Source organism: Sinohyriopsis cumingii, chromosome 3, assembly GCF_028554795.1.
Source record: "Sinohyriopsis cumingii isolate HCF-2022 chromosome 3, ASM2855479v2, whole genome shotgun sequence".
Lineage (NCBI taxonomy): Eukaryota > Metazoa > Mollusca > Bivalvia > Unionida > Unionidae > Sinohyriopsis > Sinohyriopsis cumingii.
The window spans coordinates 58100761-58122699 of record NC_142963.1 but is presented as its reverse complement, the minus strand read 5'-3'; the positions used below and the strand labels follow the sequence as shown (position 1 = coordinate 58122699).

Here is a 21939-nt window from a genome sequence, read left to right as displayed (position 1 = left end):
CTTTTTTGCATTGCGGAATAAAGGCATTAATGCCCCAAGATAGGTAGCAGGTTCGTTAAAAAAAATTAGCTTTTTGTGATTTTCTTACCCTCCTTTCTTTTTTTGTAACAATAAACCTTTTTCACTTTAGTATATTGTAACGTTTGCACTCTATACAAGCAACATCATCTTGTTTAAAGATGTCTATGCTTGGGCAAAGAAAAGCCTTGAGCCTGAACAAGACATTTCAATATGTCCATAATTTTTTTGTTATTTTTATTGGAGGGTCTAACCTTTCTATTGTTAAAATTTCATAGAAATAGAAATGGTGATGATGTCTCGAACCTTGTAATAGGGGAGGATGAACATGGCATTTTCTTGTCCTGACTGAGATCTTTTAAAATTTTCATTGAAGAAAATTAAGGAAGAAAGTATGAATATCATAACCAGAAATTAAGCTTGTCTTTTTGAGACTCGAGTGGGTTGGAAAAGAAAGGATTGACCTGATCAGCTTGTTAGATCTGCCTTGAAAAATTACATGAAAGAGATGTATTGATACCAGATGAAAGACACTTTTATGTCATATATCACTCTGACATCACTGGCAGATAGACAATTTCAACAGACTTCTAGAGAAAATAAACAGTTTCATCCTTCCTGAACTAAAATCATGATTTAATCATGGGTACAAACTTTCGTAATCCCTTGATCACAACATTTTTAGTTTCACTGCCTTTAATTTTCATTTTAAAGTGTTATTTAGCTGTTTATAAATCCCAATTTTTTGGGGCTTTAGACTATCAATTTCATTATTTTTTAATCTTCACTAAGAAAATGAATTTTAAAGAAGTAATGAAATCATGTTGACATGAAAAGTTTGCAAGTTGGCAGATAGCTCTATATATATATATATATATATATATATATATATATATATATATATATATATATATATATTAATTTGCTGTTGCATAATCCGTCAGCAGATTAGGGTCAGTATTGTGTGCTCTACCAACACATTGTGAGGGTCGGTACAGTTTGCAGTTAGATTGGACTAGTTTATTGATATATACTGTATGTATTGCTGATTGTTAACAGGGTATGTAAAGTTCAGTTTAATCTGGCTTGTGACAATATAATTTGTATGTATTGGGCCTTTTAGACTTGATGTGTACTTTCAAATGAAACATATATATATATAGGTTATGTTTAATTTTCCCCAATCCAACATCTTTATGCATAATTGGACTGGACTACAGACAGCATAGTCTCTAATCTGTCATCAGATCTCTCAGTTGTACATTCCACTTGTGTAATTAAGCTGGTGGGAATGCTCTATAATTGATGATAATGAACACAGTCTTGCTTGTTCTTTTCTGTATAAAGATCTTTTAAAAAAATAACCAAATTATTGTTTGTATTGAAGATCAATTGGAGATTTTTTTCTGTTTGCCTATGGTACTAATAAGTAAAAGATTTGATTATGTTCTTGAAATAAAAAGAATGGGCTCCCATCTTTATTTCATTTCTTTATTTCTTTCAGAGATGGTTTATCCCATAGAGAATCCAAGAAGTTTCGTAAACAACAACGGGCGATGCAAAAACGTGCTGAACAGAATCGTGAAAGTGCAATCAACCAATATTTCATTCCAGTAAGAAATTTATGATTATCCTTCTGATTTAAATACCACAGCTTTCTTTGGGTACAACTTTGATGAATACCTCTATTAAAACCTTTATCCTGGCGGTGTTCATCTGTCTGCTTATGACAGGCTAGCTTTTTATAAAATGCATTTTGAATTTCGCTGCAGAATATTTCATTTTTTATGGTGAACAAAAAAGCCAGGATGATGACACAAATGATAAAATTTAGTCCCCTGCTAGCATTTGGATTCTTGACTGCTGAAAATTTTGAATAATTATAAAAAATACAGTTTGTTACTGATAAAAGTGGATAAGCTTGTTTCAGTTTCTATGTTGATGACCTAATTAGATTTAAATGCTTTTTGAATACTGAGTAATCTTTTGCACTTTATAGAGTGACTATAGCTTTACTTTGGCAAAGAAAACATGTTGTGCTCATTTATATACATTTGTAACCAAGTTGATTTGAGTTTTGTATCATTTGAATGATTTTTGTAAGGTTTATAGGATTATTCCCTTACTGTTTGGTCTTGGACTTTTTGGGCTGCATTTTGGGGCATATATTGTACATATTTTTTTTCTTCCTTGAAAATGTTGGCATATGTTTGCAAAATTGAAGTACACATGAAACTTTGGTAATTACGTTATTATCAGCTGATTACTTGTGACTGAACTTGGTTAGAATTATGTAAGAAGTTTATTTCATTTGTTCATACTTGTAAAATATACTAATTTGAGCCGGTTCTTCAGTTTTTCTAATAGATGAATATGAACTGGTTACTATTTTTAAAATAAATTATTATTATTATTATTATTATTATTGTCAGCAATCAGTAATTGTTTCATCTCTTTTACATTTCAATGTACTCAAATAAATCCGTGTGTTTGTTGCAGAGAACAGACCGAGCTCCAAAGGATAGAAATATAGCAGAAATTGATCCCAAAAGTTTTGCAAAGCTGTTAATAGAGAAATTAGAAAGGGTACAGAAAGAACAAGAAAAAGAGGAACGGCTTCAAGAGTCCATGAGCAAAGTAATGAGTCAGGTATTTATCCTTATGGGCTTACCTTTCTTGTCATTTCTGACCTGCCTACAGATGACATTAATTTACATACATCATGGGTTGTCTCCCTCATATGATAATGAGTTAACTTGCATTAATTCTCAAGCATTCTTTTACTCAAGCTTCATGCTTTTCACCAAGGGAATGCATTGACCACCCTTGCTGGATGCTTACCAAACTTCATGCTGTTGAGAAGATTTCATTTTAAATTAAAGAAGCTACTGTTTTTATTTGCTTAATCAATTTGACAATGAATGACAGACCTGCCAAACTCTTACGATTGTCACAAGTCTTACGAACATTACCCTCAAAATAAGTATTTATGGCATACTAGCGAAACCTATAGAAAATGATCATTGCCAAAAAATCAGGATAACTGGTTCATCCGTGTTTTATTTGGATCTGGGTTTCATCTTAGTGAAATTAGTTGTGGAACCAGAGTAACTTTACAGCAGCACCCCAGATGCTTCAAACTGCACCTGTTTGTTCATGCAAAGCATCTGTATAATCAAACTGTTGATTGTAGAATTATAAAAAATGGTGTCCAAAAAGCAATGCATGTTTAAGACAATAGGGAAAATAAGCTTCTAGAAAAGTGTTAGTTAATAACCAACACAGAAAAATAAAAAGGAGTATTCAGATTCTTGTGAATAAATGCTGGAAAAAACACAGTTATGTTTATTGGACATCACGTGCCAATTTGAGTATGTCTTGTGGCAGGAGATATGATTGCCATCGTCATGTGAAATGGAAAAGAATTTCCAAGAATTATGTAAAGTTGAGAGATGGCAACAAGCCATTGAGTTGCATAGGGTTTGGAACTAGAGTTTGTGCAACTGTTCTAGTGGTAAATAAAGTCTACATGTACTTTACAAATTTTTGAGTTGAACATAATGTTTATCGTCGATGAATCAAACTATTAATTACATTTTCCAGCTTTGCAATAGCAGTTATTGATATTTTGTTACACCTTTACTGAAAACTGGTCAGTCTTAATGGGAAAAAATCGACTGCCTTATTGAGACAGGCTTGTCAGGGTTGGCAAGTCTGGAATGAGAAAGTGTCATTCACAAAATATTGAAAAGGTTTACATGTCTTTGAAGAAACTTGATGATGAATCCATGAAAATGTGATGTTGCAATTTTGTAGTAGGTCACAAGGAAGATGGCTTTCTCCAGCTGAAAGTGGCTGATAAGCAATCTCGTCAATGTAATTTTGAAGAATAAATACATCTGTTGCTACAGTGTACAAGTATCATTTTAAAAGAAAAGTGTTTGCAAGTTTTTTACATTTCCCCAATAGTTTGAAAGATATGGGTAGAATACACATCCATCAATGATGCAAACTGAATGTACATTACTGTGCTATTTCTCACTTGATACCAAGGTGACCACTAAATAAACTGCACATCAATGCAGTAATTTTGGTAATGAGAATAAAATCTTGTATCTTAAACTAATTGCAAATTTAGATCTAAAATCCTGTATTGCTGGTGACATGTATATACATTTGACATGGCACAAGCACACCAGATGTTAGTAAATTTGAGAATAGCAGCATTTGTGTAAAATCAGGTGGTCACTTCCGACCATTAAGGGGTCTTGAAAGTGAGCAAAAAAATGGCTTACGAAGCTTGGATGAATTTGCATCCTATGCAGACATTTAATACATGAAGCTAATTGTAATTTACCAGGTTTAAACATAACTATTAAAAGTTGAAAATTCAAAAATAGGAGACTATAAGATGGATCTAGTTTTGTGCAGAAACTATGCTGAATGGTTTCAGGTTGCTTGAACACATGGAGGCTATATTTTCAGTGCATTGTTGCCATTTTGCTTTCACCATTGAAGAAGGTAGGGAAGATTTTGAAAGCTTTTATTGGTTGTTGAGTTTGGATTTATTTTGAAGCAGTTTCAGTTTGTGGATTTTTGTTTGTGCTTTAGATGATTTGACATTATGCCAGTACGACCATTCAAGTATGCTAACTCTGCTGCACATAGGATGTGTTTTGTCTTATGAGTTTCATTATTTTCTACCACTACTTTCCTGTATAAGCAAAACGTAATTTTTTTATAATGGTCATTTACATTTTCCCATGGAAATGTTTGAGAATAAAATGTGTAAATGAGTTGCAGATGATTAATTTGCAGACAATTTTCATGCGTCTATCTAGTGAAAACAGTTATTGGAAGCCAAGTATTGAATTAAGAGCATATATTGGCTTGATCTGCAAGTGTGTGTTTTTGGCTGTACAAGATTACTTCTATCATCAGTTGAATATAGAGGGTTTCATGCTTTAAAAACAATAGCATCAGAGACATATGGTCATTGACAATACAGCTAAATTAAATGTACAATATGCATCCCTTGGTAATCCAAACGAAAAGAAAAGAGCCTATAGATCAAAGAAACCTCCCAACAATGGTCACTGTAGGGTGCCAGTTTCTGCCTATCAGTCATAATTTTTTTCCACTTTGAATTGGTGCAGAAGTTAATTATTTCCATTTGCTATTCTAATCACTTTGCTTGAATACTGATGCTGTGCAATCTGCTCCTACCATATATACTGTTTTAGAGGTACCCTGAATGTTCCTTGTTTGCATTGTATGCAATATTGTATGTGGACGAGGCCCACATTGAAAAATTCATGTCAGTGTTAATACCCGTCTTGATTACGGTTGAGTCATTTTAAGTACTGGTCATGTGCAAATATAATTTTTTTTTTTTAAATCAACGAATTTCTGATTTAATTTTTATATTTGTTTTTAAGAATTAAACTGTTTTCACCAAGTTGAAATGTTTTTCTGTTTCGCTGCACAAGATAAAGTATTTAACTGAACCTTGATATCGCACAAAAACTGATATTTCAATTAAGCCATTGTAAAAGTTCATCTTTAGAGACCAGTTTATTAATTTGTCTGCTAGATATATTTTGGAAGCAAACCCTTGTATTCTGCATGTGTACAGCATTTATTACAAGCAAGAATTCACATCTCCCATTTAGGCTTCTGCACTACATTGAGGTTCACTTTGTAGCATGGCAATATCAGATGTCCATTATCTAGGCAGTCAGGGAGATGGATTCTGTTGGAATAAATAATCAGCTAGATAAATGATAACAGTACAAAGAGATTGTAGGTGCATGAGGACATCCCTGTGCATGAAAAGTCGCAATATTTTATGTAAAAAAAAAGAAATGGCTGACACATAGTACATTGGTACTCCACACAACGCTGAATTAAGCAAGTTGGAGACAAATCTTTCATGTCAGTTCTTTGGTAATGATGAAATTCTCTTTGTTTCAGTCTGATATATCTGACGAGGTTGCGTTGGACAAGTCATATCTGAACAAGTCGTGCACTTCAAGTTCTTCTGGAAAGAACAATAACACAGCTACCTCACTTGTGCCTCTAATGAGCTCCTCAATAATTGGTTTTGAGGAGGAAAATGCAGACAGTATTCTTGATGAACATTGTTCAAGGATTTGGGAAAGATCTGCTCAGGATACACCTAGTCGATCCCCTGGGAGACATTCACCAAGTCGATCAAAATCACCTGATAGGACATTACGTAAAGATCCACAGGGTCATCCATTTTCAGGTCCTGCCAGTATGCCAGGGACATTGCATACAAAAGCATTACATTCAAAGAAAAGACCAGATTATTATTCCACACTTTCGTTCGACAGTGGAATGGGTGAGGACAAGAATGCTTTTGAAACTCACAAGCATATTCACCACCACCACCACCACCATCATGGACGAGAAAGTAAATCCAAATCACAGCTTGAAATTGAAGCTCAGAATCATAGTATGGTGTGTTGGGGTGATTATGAGCGCAAGGGTGATCATGATCGTGGAAGGACTGCACGTAAAACAAATCGGAAGCATTCTGATTCTAGCAGTAATATTGACAGTGGCATTAGTCTAGTGGAGTCAGTGTCACCGGTTCCCAATATTGCAGATCCAGCAACAACCAAGTAAGTACAAGCTACTGAATTCTTCACCCCCACCCCCACCCAATCATGTGATTGTTCCAAATGCTACTACTTGTGACCTTAATACCTCTGGTGGAAATTGTATATTCAATATACCCATTGAAACCTTTGATGCTACTGTAGTAAGGGTTTCTAAATCTGACATATGCTAAAATCATCACTTGTACTGGCTAGGGAATGATCATTTACCAGACACCCCCTAATAATAGAGTATCCTACCAGAGATCTTTCACTGGTGATTAACTGAGTGAATTTTGCCTTCCATTTTTGAACTAAATTGGACTTTTGAGAAACAAACCATCTTAAAGGTAAATTGAAGAAAAAATTTTTTATTCAGCAAGAGATTGATTTCTAGTTGGGACAGGGAGGTATTCTTGGCACTTGCGTACCCTGAAGAAATATTCCTGCTTCTACCGAGTCTCTAACTCCTGTCCTCCTTAACTTGGGTATGGTAATTGCTTGTTTTCTCTTCTTTAAATGGAATAGTCATAAGATTCTAGAATTTTCATGATGTTTTCTTGATGTGTAGTAAAAAAAAAAAAGAAAAAAAAAAGCATGTTGAGAGGTGGAGCAGGAAGCATTTTATATTGAAGAACCAGAGTGTAGTTGGAATATCAACTTAGACAAGTTCAAAGAAGAAAGATGGAGTTGTAGTTGATAGCAATTTGCTAGCCCAGATCAGAATTGCATTTGAAAATTTCCAGCAGTTGAGTAAACAGTGGTTCTATTTAATAAAAATTAGTTCAGTTGAGAGTATTGCTTTATTCATTGAAAGTCACTACTTTCCGCTGGAACATTGTTTTCATGATCAAGCTCATGCAGACGCTCACTCATAAGTGCTTTCCAGAGGGGGAGAAGACTGGATTGAAATTGTAACTACTTATGGCTGGTGTTAAAATGGTTAGTAAACTCCAGAAAACGACCTTTCACACAATGGAACTTTTAGATTTTGATAATGCCTGGTTGAGTAAGACTTTATTCAAGGCAAGTCAATTTTTTTTGTTAAATACTTGCAGGACTGGGAAGACATTTTAATAAAATTGTTCAGCCTCTTCGGTAACAGATGTATTTGACACTCTCTGCCCCCCCCCCCCAAATCTAAATTTATTTGGTATACCAAACTAAATGAATTAATCTAAATGAGATGACAAGTGCCCCTGTGCCTTGCCCCCCAAAAAACAGCCTGGAGAGGTCTTTCCACATGGTTACCCACACATGAATGACTGAACAATGACGATTGTGCCTCCTTATAAATCATCACCAGTTTTGTGTACTGATTTGTGGTAAACCTAAGTTGTTGGCAAAATCCGAAATGTAAAAAAAAGATTGAAATTAAGAAAATGTTATTAATTATTAACTATTTTCCATATTGTCATTGTCAGACAGCATGTTCAACTTGGCTCCAGAAATTGCTGGCTTTGGCAGACACAAGTCATGGGCTGGTTTGAAACAAATTTAAATTTACAATTTTAGTTTAAATCTTGTTAAGCAGTTGAAGACAATACTTTAGAACTTTGCATAGCTTCTTGACATGTTAGTAGTGTCTGAGAGCCAGAATCTTAAGGTAGAGTCAGTCCATTATTTTGCTAATCAATAGTAAATATTATGGCAGTCATAGTTACAAATTAGAATTTTTTTTCCTTTGATGTTGGGTTTCCAGTTGCCCAGAATTTTTTTTATCCAAGAGGCACTTGCAGTGACATTGCAAATGTTTAAGAAGGAATATGATTATTGGTTTTTGTATTGTTTTATCATCTGCTACCTTTAATTCATTCCAACAACAAAAGCCTGAAATGAAATGCTATCTATGATATGTATGGGCCTTCTCTGTAATTTTGAGCCATAAATTGCGTGTCATGTTTCCACTAAATGATATGTGGACCATCATTTATTGTACACCATTTGTAATCTGAGCGGTGTTTTCACTCTGAACAAGTTTGTTATTCCCTGGTATTCTCCACTGACTGGTAATCCATGTGCCTGTATTAATTGAGAAGAGTATAATTATGGCTCTTGGATTTCAAAGACTTTACAACCCACAAAACTAAACCTTAGCCACACCTTTAAAATGTAGTCTTGTATGTTGCCTGAAGGTTGGCAGTTTGCTTTTTCGCCTGGTGTTTACATCAAAAGGGGTAAAAAGTTGTCTTAATCCTCGGTATTAACATAATTACCACAGGATATATAAATAATTCGATAGCAAATGTTTATCAGTGGCATAAAGCATATATACTCGCTTGTAAATTGAGTCAAACTGCAATAAAAAAGGATCCTGATCTGCCATAGTAAAGTGCACCTGGAGATCAAGGTGATTGTTGTTTTGTTCTACTGATTATGCCTGACAAATTGCACACACCCAGACCTGCTAGCGAATTATGCATCTTCAGATCTCAGTCTGCGCAGTTCGTAGTTGGGCTCCACTTGTATACATGTCAATTTCTCTAACTTTATGTAAGCTTGAAATATCAGTATTTAATCGTCATTATATATACCTATATACTCTTGAAAAGGCTTTTAAGTGTGCAATCCATTAATTTTGATATTGATAATAACTAGTATCAATCAGATTTGCTGTAGAAAAGGCACACATGAATTTTAGCTTTTTTGATCCAGTATATATTAGATATTCAAGCAGTGGTACGTTAATCGATGAAATATATGGTAGCGGAAAATATTTGCATATAGCTGAATCGTGTGTAGCATGACCATAGACTGATACCAAAAACTAAGAAACTATATCGGAGCTGTAGTGCCAAGCACCTCGCACATAGGAAGCCTTGTGCCTTGAACTGTGATATTCCCATTGATCAGAAACGTTTGCACCGTTTGTTTGATGTTTTAGTTACTTTGATCGTTGCATATCTTGTCAACCACTCTTTTTAATTTCCACTTCATGACAACAAGATAAACAAGTTACTTTTTCTTTGCGTCATATAGTCTGCTTTGCTATTTAACAGTTGCATAATATCTAACTGCCTTTATGTTGCCTGTAATTTTGGCCACAGTTGTGTCTGTAAAGCAAATGGTTTAATTTGCCACTTGTGGATCACATCACATACCAAATTTATCAAGTTTATTATCCTCTTTTATGTACAAAACAAAATACAGGGGCAGATTTATCTTTTTATTCTTGTTTTTGGCGAAGTTTGGCATACAATCCAGCTCAATAGAGGCCAGTGATCTTTGGCTGGCAGCTTTAAAAGCTGTTTGAATAGCGTCGTCTTTGTGCTACCAGCTCAATGAAATTCGAGGGAAGATCAAAGCGCTACTCTGTCCTGTTTTTGTTCAGGATGAAAGCGGGGAAAATATGGTGTATTGTGTGTTTGTGAGATATCCTGCAGCCACGGGTAGACTGTGTTGGCTTTTATGTAGGTCATGTGATCTCTAGGCAAGCTGTAAGATTGCTGAAATGAAAGCGATTGAAGCAGACCTTCAAGGAACTATGTTTCTTTGTTCTCTGCACATTAAGGACTTCGCTTGCTTTGTACCTTTTGTTCACAAGATCTGAGTCACTTGGAGAGGGAAATTAAATTTTTGAACCCTTCAATTTTCCTTGATTAAAGAGAAGACGCAATAAAAGGTATTATTAATATTAAAACTAAGTGTTTATTAGGAACAATAAAGTTAAACTATTCAAACAGGCAGGTCATCACAGGATAAACTGTTTCATAGTGACAGACAAGATGCCAACATTCTAAAAAAGAAAATTTGCATTTTAGAGATAATTTAAAAAGACCCGTCTAGTGTCTGGGATTTTATGGCTTTTCAACATAAATACTAGAAGCTATGCACGTTTTTTTTTTCTTCAAACGTGTTGTAGGGTTTAACGCAATTTTTCAGCACACGATAGGCTATGCATGGCGTCCAGTATTACGAACCACCGACCCACGAAAAACTACTGGCAAGCTTTCTCACATACCCACATTGGCCAAACCTACGCAGAGGAGTGATGGCAGTGATCCGTAACGGAGAACGCTTTAGGCCACTTGGCCATACGGGGGCCCCTTTTCAAAAGTGAAGTCTTCTATAAAACAAAACAAAACCGAGACAAGTGTAAAGTAATTGAATACTATTTTGATATGGTTAGCGGCATGGAAAAAAATCTTTTAAAAACTTTTCCCCACCCCTCAAAAACAACATTAAGAAAAGCAAAAAGTTTGTTATTTTTCGAGTTGAATTTTGTTTCTTTGATGCTGGACTGCCTATGATTACGTGGTAATTTGCATCTTGCCGTCAACTTGCATACCATATGCATGGTGTAATATGCACTAGACATGAGAAAACGTTCTTCACAGAGATTGATTTCAGAGAGACGAGTAAATATTTAAAAAGTTTGCTTTGATCTTCTACTTCGCTACAAGTTCAAAGGCCTACGAACAAAAGCAGCTGTTAGGAGGTTTTTGAAGTGTGCCTGCATTACAAAGAGTCACAGATGTGGTTGAAGTGTTATGATACGCTACAAGCAGCCTTCAAAACAAACGAGATGCACATTCGTACAACTTCAAGTGCTCTTTATCATCCTTTTCAACAGCTTATTCCCCTTGATCTTGTCGACAAGGATAATTTTTTAAAATCCCTTTTGTAATTACATCTCTTACATGCAATCAAGGAGTATTCCAAGCTTTTATTAGTGCTAATATCATGGATAAATCTGTGTTTATTGCTGCAACTTCACTTCAGGGATATCAAATTGAAAATAAACAGCTTGAATACAAATAATTTGTCAGTTGTTTTTAAAAATCTATTGGCTGATGTTATGATGAGTACTTTTAGTTTGCAACAAAAATCAGACAAATTGCTTTCCAAGTCCTTGTCAGATCTGTCCAGTAAAGATTTATAAAGGCTGGTTAATTTATGTCCATGATGGGAGCGTTTAGGGACTAGCCATTTTAAATTTGGGTGTAGGGTGGAAAACGGTCATTTTCTTTCTAACGGGGATTTTTTGTTTACTTTTATCTTGATAATATCTTTTTTTGGCTTTTTGGATTTGTATTGATAATTTTTCTTTTTTTTTTTAATTACTACAAATCAGAGCATGGGTAATGTTTTGTTTAATCTGTTTGGGGGGCTGAAATAAAAATAAATAAAATCCTAGGGTTCCATGCCAAAATGAAATGGACTCAGACTGTCACTTAAGGTGTAGATTATTTCATCACTGCCATATGTAAATGGAACCAATTGTCATGTTCCATGTGTATCGATTTTTGTCATTCATTCCATACTATACATCTTTGTTTCTTCACATCTTTTCTTAATGAAGATGTTGCCAAGCTATACTGACTGATGAACTTGAGAATCAGGCTGTACTATTTGGTTCCATTTATTTTACTAAGCTGATTAAATGAGACAGAAATACAGTGGAACCCCGCTATAACGCGATGATCGGGGTCCATAAAATCGGATCGCGCTAAAAGCGGGGTCGCGTTAATGCGGGGTTTTACAATATTTAACTTTTTTTCCGAGAACATATACGTGTATACATGTACAATGATCAAAAGTCGGCTTACCATCAGATGAATATTAACTGGAATGCATTAATTAAGATATATTCAAAATAATCGATGGCTAATATATTTATAGGTTATTACTGTGCATTAAAAACATTTACTAATTTTTATTTGTTTGAACGATAATACAGATTGACCGATAATACCAGACTATCGCTATATCATGAAAAGTGTATCAACACCGTATGCTACCGTGCCGTCGTGGCATGCAGTTCATCCATAATGGATGTAAGTTCATTGAAAATCGTACAGATTTAAAATATTCAATAATTTTGTAATAGTCTGAATTCGTCGTGTAAAATATAGGATGAACAAAATATTGAAACCATTTACTTGCCGTCTGATATCGTACGGTCATTGCATGCAGCTATTCCCGGGTCTACATACGGTGTCTGTATTGGATATTATTTACTTTCAACTGTTTGTTGTTTGATCACACCGCCAAGCACAGCATACATGTTGGCGGCTTTCGTCCTTTGACGTTTATTAAATTGTGCGACTCTTGTATCAACCACAGCTTTGTCTGCTGCTTGGCTGTGATTGCAGTTAAATAAGAAGCCCATGTCGGCTATTGTTTGAGCAACGACTGTATACAGAATTCATGGAAGACAATCACAAAGACGATTTACTGGCTTTACTCATGGATCCGTAATAAGTAACACTTCCGATAATGTTTACTTCGGCTTAACAATTCAAAAACCTAATGAAACCAGTTTTCTCTTCTAGAGTAGAATACGGAGCTTCACCACAACCTGTTCAAATTGATAAATTTCAGAAGCCAAGCGTTGTACACACTATTTCTCGTACGTTATATATATCGTATTATTTTAGAATTCATACACGATCACTTCTCCAAAATCACTTAAAGAACCTGGATAAATTGTTAAGTTCCGATCGTTTATTATTAAAAGTCATACGCGAATTCTTCCACCAAATTATAATAAACGTTTTACACACTATTTCTCGTACGTTAAACAAATATTTTCACGGTCCGATAAAAATACACGTAAATGAATTTCAAATTTCAGGAACCATGCCACGATCATATTAATTTAAAAGTCACAACTAATCTCATGCCCAAAATGAAGTTAATTTCTTGATTTGTTTTTTTTACTTTTCTCCAAATTTTTTTTCTCCATGTGTGAATGAATATACGAAATTTCGGGAGCCATGCTACGACCGCGTTATATCCGAATTCGCGTTATGGCGGGGCGCGTTATAGCGGGGTTCCACTGTAGTTGAACTAAAATGGTAGATGAATTTAGTAATGCTTATTAATACTGACATGTCCGTAGTAAATGATCAATAATCTGAATGAGTTCAAATTAACATTTCTCTTAATGGAAATTAAATTTAAATCAGGGCTTTACAAAACTTAAACAAATCAGCTTTGGAAATTCGAATGGAAAATTGAATTTGCCCATGGGATTTGAGCTTGTCCAAAAATATGGCAACAAAATATGGCTAACGTAAAAAAAATACAATCCAGATGTTTTAATGAAATCCCATTGCATGTTTTACAATATTGAACTTTTATCCATTTTATCTTTGTACCTTTAAACCAAATATCAATAATTATAGTTATCAAAAGGAAGGGTTAGACTGCTGTTATAGAAGGAAGAGCCTAAACTGACATGTACATACATAAAAATGGTAGATGAGGGTGTTGGAAGAAAATTTATGAGAGCAATGTTGTATGAAAAAGATCTTGAACTGAAAAATTGAACTGCCAAGAACTGAACTGTGCTAACTTTATTTTGATCAATTTTTAGTATTAAAACATTTTGTTCCTACAATTTCAACTAATGTTAGTTGCTCATGCAGATTTACCAGAAAAAGAAAAGTACAACAGAGGCCTTCACTCAAATATTCCAATATCGATGTTACGACTCTATGGTCAGAAAAGAGTGGAAACCAACAAGTGTTATAAAATTCAACTAATAATTTATTTTTCTAGAATGCCAGACCTGCCAGCTCTTACGATTTTGTCATAAGTCTTATGAAAATTACCCTTAAAACACAGACTTACGGCATACTCGCAAAAAATACAGAAATTGATCGTTGCCGAAAAGTCCGGATAATTGGTTCATCCATATTTTATACGGATCCTGGTTTCATCTTGGAATTAGTAAAATTAGTCAGTGAACCAGACTTTACAGCAGCACCCCAGACACTTTAAACTGCACCTATTTGTTCATGCGAAGCACCTGCATGATCAGACTGTGATTATATAATTTTTTTTAAAATGGCATCCAGAAAGCGATGCATGTTTAAGACGAAAGGATAAATAAGCTTCTAGAAAAGTGTTAATAATCAACACAGAAGAATAAAAAGGTGTATTGAGATTCTTGTGAATAAAAGCTGGAAATGAAACAATTATGTTTATTGGACATGTCAGTTTGAGTATGTCTCATGGCGGTAGATATGATTGCAGTCGCCATGTGAATTGGAAAAGAATTATGTCAAGTTGAGAGATAGCAACAAGCCATTGAGGTGTATAGGGTTTGGAACTAGGTTTGTGTAACTGTACTAGTGGGAAATAAAGTCTGTGTGTACTTTACAAACTTTTAGGTTGAACATAATGTTTATTGTCAATGCATCAAACTTTTAATTATGTCTTCCAGCTTTACACAGCAGTTACTGATATTTTGTTACACCTTACTGAAAACTGGTCAGCCTTATGGGAAAAAATCAACTGCCTTATGAGACGGACTCGTCAGGGTTGGCAGGTCTGGAATACAAAGTGAAAATAGTAATAAAAGAATTAACAGTATTGCAAATTAAATCCCAAATAATCCTAGAATTACTAATACAGTTATGGATAAATAAAGTTTTGATGTGCGTGTAGTGGCATGTAGTCTCTAATGTACTAATGTATCAGTGCCCTGAGTTGTATTGATTTGTCAACAGTCTTACGTTGAATCACAGTTACATATTCCAAGGTATCCTTGTTTAAATTCACTATAATTCCCAGTTAATATCTTTCCAAGAATAATATCAAGCATTTAGTATTTCCAGAGAATAATTAAAAATTTCACCCGAATCAAAATCTGAATATAACAATATAAATTACTTTTGCCCAGATGTTATCACAGGAATGAATAATTTGTCCAGTAAACAAGATTATATTAAAAAACCTTACACAAAATCTTAGTTATAATTATAAGGTCTGTAACTAAAATGATGATAAAGAATAACATAATGTCCTTGACTCGTACCAAGATAAATATCTATATTTCTGTTGATATTGATCCTGTTGTTAAACCCGTATTCATAGAGAAAATATTAGCTATGTATTGGTTGTTTACAGAATAATAAAAAGATGGATGATTCTGGTCAGGTGGACAATTAACTTGATTTTGGACTAGGTCGGCGTCAAAATACAATCATACATAACTCATAGCATATAATTAAATTTATATATGTGAATGCTGGCTTTTTTTATTTATGGGAGTGTCATGTCCACTGTTTCCAGTTCCATATTTTCAAACACTCCAGTGGCCTGGGTGGTTTGAGCAGTTGCCTCGGATGCACAAGTCACAGGTTTGAACCCTGGCCAAGTCTCACCAAAGACTTGTAAAAATGGTACTAGCAGCTGCCTCACTTGGTGCCCAGCATTGAGGTTAGTGTTTGGACTTGTCAGCCTGGTGTCAGGATAATGTGACTGGATGGAACACGATACTACATGTCTACAGGATGAACTGTAACTGCAGACATCGTAAGGATATGACAGAAAAATTGTTAAAGCTACTTTCCAGATCCAGATAACTTGCACACACACTCCAGTTTTCAAATTGGTATTGGCAACATCCATCTAAACAGTTGTAGAGAAGTTGTTTAACAAGGAATTAAGAACACATTTTTTATATTCATTTAAATATTTGCCAAAAATCAAGATTCAGTAAATCTCCTGTAATAATCTCCAAAGCAGTAGTTGATTAACACTGCTTTTGAGTGCTAGATTTTGAGGAGACTAATCATTGGAGAGGAGTGCCTCTTTTTGTCCTAACACACCTGTCAAAGAAATCTTTTCAGTTATCACTGTCTCTTTGAAATTGGCAACACGCATCAAAGCAATCTTTGACAAGCCAGTTGTTTAGATCAGCAATCTCGACACATCCAGAGCACACAAAATTGTCCACAGCTAGTTCAAATATGTCCTTTAAAAATACTATATTCTTTACGTGGCCTAGCCAGTACATCTTTTTACACTTTGTTCAAAGCTCTCAGTTGTAGAATAGATTACAGTTAATGAATATCTAGTTGAGGAACAACACAAGCAAGTTTACATACCCTAAACTCGGTAACAAAAGTTGACAAAGCTTTGCAGTTTTCTCATTATTTATTCTCGAATATGACAATCACCTGTCAAGTTCATTACCTGTTCAAGTGTTGCTTGCTTAGAAGTTGGAAATACATGTATATGCCAACTCTTTTTTTTTTTTTTGGCGAGGTATGGGGTTAATTATCACAAACTCTGTTGTCCAATAAAAATGGAATTCAGATTCATGCATTAAATTCATGGACCTAACCTATATGAAAAAAGAACAGTTAACAGTTCATCAGGTGCAACAGGCTTCCATTTTCTCACGGCTGTTGTCTATCAAGTCTACTCCATTTATTCTGTTAATTTAACCTATTGTCATATGCAAGAAATCCTAATTTAGAAAAAAAATTAGCCTTATATGGTTGATAATCTCCAGTTATACATTTAAATTTGAAATGAGCAGTGTGGGTTGACTGACATGCTATCAGTTTAGGTCCATCTAGCATGTACATTTGACTTGTATTTAAATCTCTCACTGGCATTTAGTAACTCTTTCCCAGCTCTAATAATCTTGTATACCTCAAAACTTTAAAAATCACTGTCATCATTGCTATAATCAGTCAGTATTTTCAAAAATCAAGTCAGCATCTTGAGGTGAACCATGTTTGGAGTCTGCCAATTCGAGCAAGTAGTTCCTATCAAAACATGCATTTCTAAAACTTCTTTGACCAGTTAAAACATGACAAATGCTTGTTCCAGGGTCCATTGTACCAATTAAATTTAGATTAACAACCATAGAATCTGTAAACAGCTGTTCACATGAAAAAAAGACTCCAGTTGCAATAAGCAGTACAAGACCGCTACCAATAGTGTAACTTTAAGGGTTAATCAGTCTAGTATATTAATCTTCATTGTTAACAGTTTTAAAAACAGCAAATGTATTTGGAATCTATTTTCCATTTGTATTTTGCTGCTTTGGTCTTATTTCATTTTAGAGACTGGCTATAGTTTTCATTGGTTGGGCATGGAATTCCTTTGGTAAAAATGTCTTGTCCCCAGACGAAATCTGGTCACTCTTTACCCCATGTTTTGTCCCTCAGCTATCATTTTGTAAGTATTTTAAAATTCTTTGAACAGTTTGCTAGTTTTTGCATTTGTATCTCCCATCCAATATGGTCATATCTAGCCATCTTTTAGGAAGCCTTTTTTTAGAATACTAGAAGTGATTTAGGTTTTAGTGCCATTGTTAAAGTTGCATCTTACTTAGATTTCATTATGACATAGTTGTCTAGACTATTCTTTGCATTTTGATTTTGCAGATGCTTATTTGTCTAGAACGATTATTTTTTGTTGTTGGTTTTTCTTGTTATTGTTTTTAATCTACTTTATGACTATCTCATTGAAATACTTTTCTCTGTTCAGAAATATGTAGACGACAAGAATACCAGTAATAACTTGATTCACTGTATGACTTGTTCTGTATTCTAGAGTTTTACAATGGATGATGGGCAATGAGAATCGTGGAGCCAGTTCAGCTTACCCAGACTCAGACAAGAGTTCATCACATAAGCGGTCTGGCAAGACATCTGTGCCATCTGCTGTTTATTCACAAGGGCATAAAGCAAGGTAAACTATATTAGTTATTTGACAGTTTGGCAAAAAATATATAATTGTTTGACTTGACAGTTAGGATTTTTATTGATGACAGCAGTACATGAAAGTAGAATGCAGTGTCTTCAGCATGTATCTTGTTCAGCTAACGTTGAAAATAGTATCAAATTTGGTACATTAAAAATTTGTGGTAATTGTTTGAAAATGTTTCCTATCATATCCCAACTGAGTGTTGGAAAGCGCTGAGTAAGTTCAATATTAGTGACAGATTTCATGTTTAAAATTAATTTTGTGTGTCTTTCATGTTAAATAAGATGTATATTAAGGTCTGTTTAAAATATATTTCAGCATATCAAAGAAGAGCAGCATGCATGGTAATCGGTCCACATCAGCTGAGCGTGGTACAGGGTGGACAGGTGTTCCAGCTGTCATTAAACCGAATCAGCCCTTTATGCAGGATCCCTCCATGCCACTTATGCCACATCCAAACACCACAATGCAGCTGGACGAGGTCAACCGTCGACTTGTGCTTGAGGCTGACCTTGCAAAACCAGTCAAATCAAAGTATAAAAATTTTCTTGGCTCTGTACAGCTTGTTTGTAAGACTATCTATAAATGTCAGAAACCCAGCAGTGTTCACCGTCTCCAGATTTCTTGTCATTTCAGATTCTTTGAATAGTATATGTGTATGTTTGACTACATCATAGTTTATTGCAACCGGAATATTTTTCTATCACAAAAGGTTAATAAATTATGTTATAAATGAAGTTTTTGGACATGAAATAGCAAGATATCAAGAATATTTTAATATCTGTTTAGTAGTAATTGTAGCACAAATGTTTGGATGGGATATAGCCTTTTGCCCATTTATTACTTGATTTGTATGTTTCCTTGTTTTTTCAGTCTGTTTTGGTTTTTTTTCCTTGGTTGCACCATGAGTATCCTGGACCCCACTTTACCTACACTTGTGAAAATTTTAATTTGAATGCATTTTAAAGAGAAAATCAGTTGCGCTAAAACTAGGTCATTATGTCCAAATCTTCAGACTTCTTGACTTAGGTATTGGTGTATTTTTCCTTTATATACCAGTTAGTATATTGTCGCCAGACTTGCCTGTTGTCAGGGGGAGGGAAGATCCATGTTTTCAAGTCAACAAGGAATGTTTAATTTTCAGATCCTTTGCTGGGGTTCCATCAAAGCGTCCAAATGTACCCACCTCTCAAAGCTCAACACAGATGCCGCGCCCTGCTGTTCCAGGCACAAAGCCTGTACCTTGTGACCTTGATATCTCGGGAGAGACTACAAGTAGTCAGTCTACAGCACAGACTGCAGAGTAAGCACTTGGATATTGACTTGTGTTGAGTAAATGCTTAATCAATTAATTTGCATGTAATCAGTTGTAAGTATTACAATTAGTACCCTTTACTTTTATGAGCAATAGGTAGCTTGAGTACATAGTGGTTCTTTCAAGGATGTGATAAGAAAGTCTTGAACAAATGTGTAATCCTGCACATGACCAAGAATAAAAAGCATGCATACAGTACATTTGTAACAAGCATATGGATGTTAGATGCTAGCTAAGCATGTAATTTATAATGTTTTTACATTTAGAGACTTTCCCTACATCTCTTTATTACCTGGCCAGCATTTACCTTTGATTTGAGTTTATCCTGGAATAAAATCAATTTTTGTATTCCCAATTTTATCACAAGCAAAATTTGAAAGTCTCATTTGAGTAAAACCTTGGTGTGGGTTGGCCCTGCTCTCTTGAAAAGTTAATTTTTTAATTTTTCCTTGACTGCAAAAAGTATATTGCATTGTGCACTGAAATATCATTCATCTCCTCTACTTGACATCTTTTTTCTTCTTCTTCTTTTCAGGAAGAGATCCAAGAAATCTTCAGGTAGTGGCAACACCTCAACTTCAAGCAAACCAGAAGAAACCGTGATTGGTTACTACCTGTGCGGAGAGCCAATTCCATACAGAATCACAATTCAGTCCTCCAGCGTTACATTGGGTCAATTCAAGCATCTTATCAGCAAGAAAGGAAACTACAGGTATGTAGGATAACTTAAATCACACCAAAATATTCTTACTGCAGTCATAACTTTGCATCAAATGTTCATTTATAGACATGTTGATTAGGTAAAATGCAACAAAAGTGAGTGAGCGGGCATGTTAACTGGATAAAGGAACTTAGATTGTACAGTGAGACTTTCTTAAACTGGCTTTCTGTAGCCTAAGGCTTCCTCTGTAGAATGATAACTTCAGTGTTCTTTCTTTTGCATTTTAGGATACTGGGTCTTCTAGTCTATCACCAGCATCCTCTGTTCTCTGAACCCATGTGACTCTGCTGAGATGTAGCATGAGAGCACATGTAGTTCTGGAACATGTTGACTTGTTTCTGTTTCGATTACATGAATGTCAGTTTACACAAAGTCTTCATTTATTCTCATTTTAGACTTTCGCATTCATAATGTTTTGTAAACTTGAAACTGTTGGATAGTTGCTCATTTACATGTACAGCCTGATGGTAAAGAGCTCAAAATCTTGTCCCTTCAAGCAGTTTTGATGTTAACACAAAATTATTTTGATGAAAATAGAGCAGATATTAGTATGCCCTACCACAAATGACTATTGGTATGTGATGTTAGTCATGTCTGTCTGTACATACTTGCGTCCTTCACAACTTGGTCAAGTTTAATAATTAAATGATTTTGGATATTGATGGTCCATCCATTTTCCATGAACTCATTTCCAGTTTGTAAAGATAATTGTTTTGGTTTCATATTGGTCAACAATTTAGATAACTTGGCAAGTGTACAGCCATGTCCAGGGGCAAAAAGACCTAGGTATAGAATGAATATTACATAATGAAGAATGCCAAAGCAAGCATTAGAGTGTAAAGACTTGGCATTAATCAAAATGGCACATCGGCCTTGCACAGAGGCTCAGATGTTTTTATTTGCAAGCAACTTGAAGAAATGTTTTATTATTGCCCTAACATGAATGAAACATGAAAAATGGTCATATGGTGTTGTCATTTTGAGGGAAAGTATTTGTGGCTGTAAAATGTTCTGGCTACCAATGGCAGTGATGATGAGAAAAACGGCTGGCTTTTGCTTCAAGTACAGGTTAATTGGTTTTATTATTTCTCCCAGGTATTCACATAGGTATCTTGGTACAATTGGAATGAGATAGAGGTCAGGTGCAGCCAAATGAGTACTCATAGAGTTGGCCACAGATGATTTTATTGTCATTATCTCCATGCAAATACTAGGGTTTCATTTTGGTACCCCAAAAAATGCCTCTCCAAAATAGGGAAATTTTCATCTCAGGGGTGGAAGTTTTGTTTGGTTAGTTCCAGTTGAATACAAGCGTATCTGATTCAGAAAGACTGGTCTGTTTGCAGTTGCTTAGATATGTAGAAGTTGATTGAGATTGCCTATTTCACCCATGCACAAAATAGATGGGTGAAAATATGACTTCTTTGTCATTCGCTCTTATTGGATATATAATTTTTATTTACAGACCCAAATCTCAAACTTCACCTTAGAGTATATTTTTCTTTGTGGGAGGAACTCCTTGTTGGGTCTCCATACTTGTTTTAATGATCATAAAATTCATTAAAACTTAGTACACAAAAATAAACATCACCTTGTGGCATTCATGCACTAGAGCCATGATTATGTAAAACGTGTTCAACGGGATTATTTTTTATCCAAATAACATGTAAATTTGGAATATGTAGATTTGGTATCATTCAGACGTTGTTTATCAGCCCTCCCATTTAGTTTTCTTGGAAAAGATTTTAATGAATCGGGTAATTTACACCCTGCTTTTCAACTTGTTTTTTTTTGTTGTTGTTGTT

At 34.8% G+C, this 21939-nt stretch overlaps 1 protein-coding gene across 2 annotated transcripts in view; it reads left to right on the top strand.

Annotated features, from left to right (window-relative positions):
* Window positions 1-21939, top strand: part of LOC149802911 (axin-1-like) — a 59638-nt gene that overhangs the window by 25375 nt on the left and 12324 nt on the right. For both annotated transcript variants that reach the window (XM_089952403.1, XM_089952404.1), the window contains exons 4-10: window positions 1523-1631; window positions 2518-2667; window positions 5992-6665; window positions 17946-18083; window positions 18417-18632; window positions 19243-19401; window positions 19949-20125. In XM_089952403.1, the coding sequence (XP_089808529.1) occupies window positions 1523-1631; window positions 2518-2667; window positions 5992-6665; window positions 17946-18083; window positions 18417-18632; window positions 19243-19401; window positions 19949-20125 (1623 nt within the window). The remainder of the gene's footprint in view (window positions 1-1522; window positions 1632-2517; window positions 2668-5991; window positions 6666-17945; window positions 18084-18416; window positions 18633-19242; window positions 19402-19948; window positions 20126-21939) is intronic.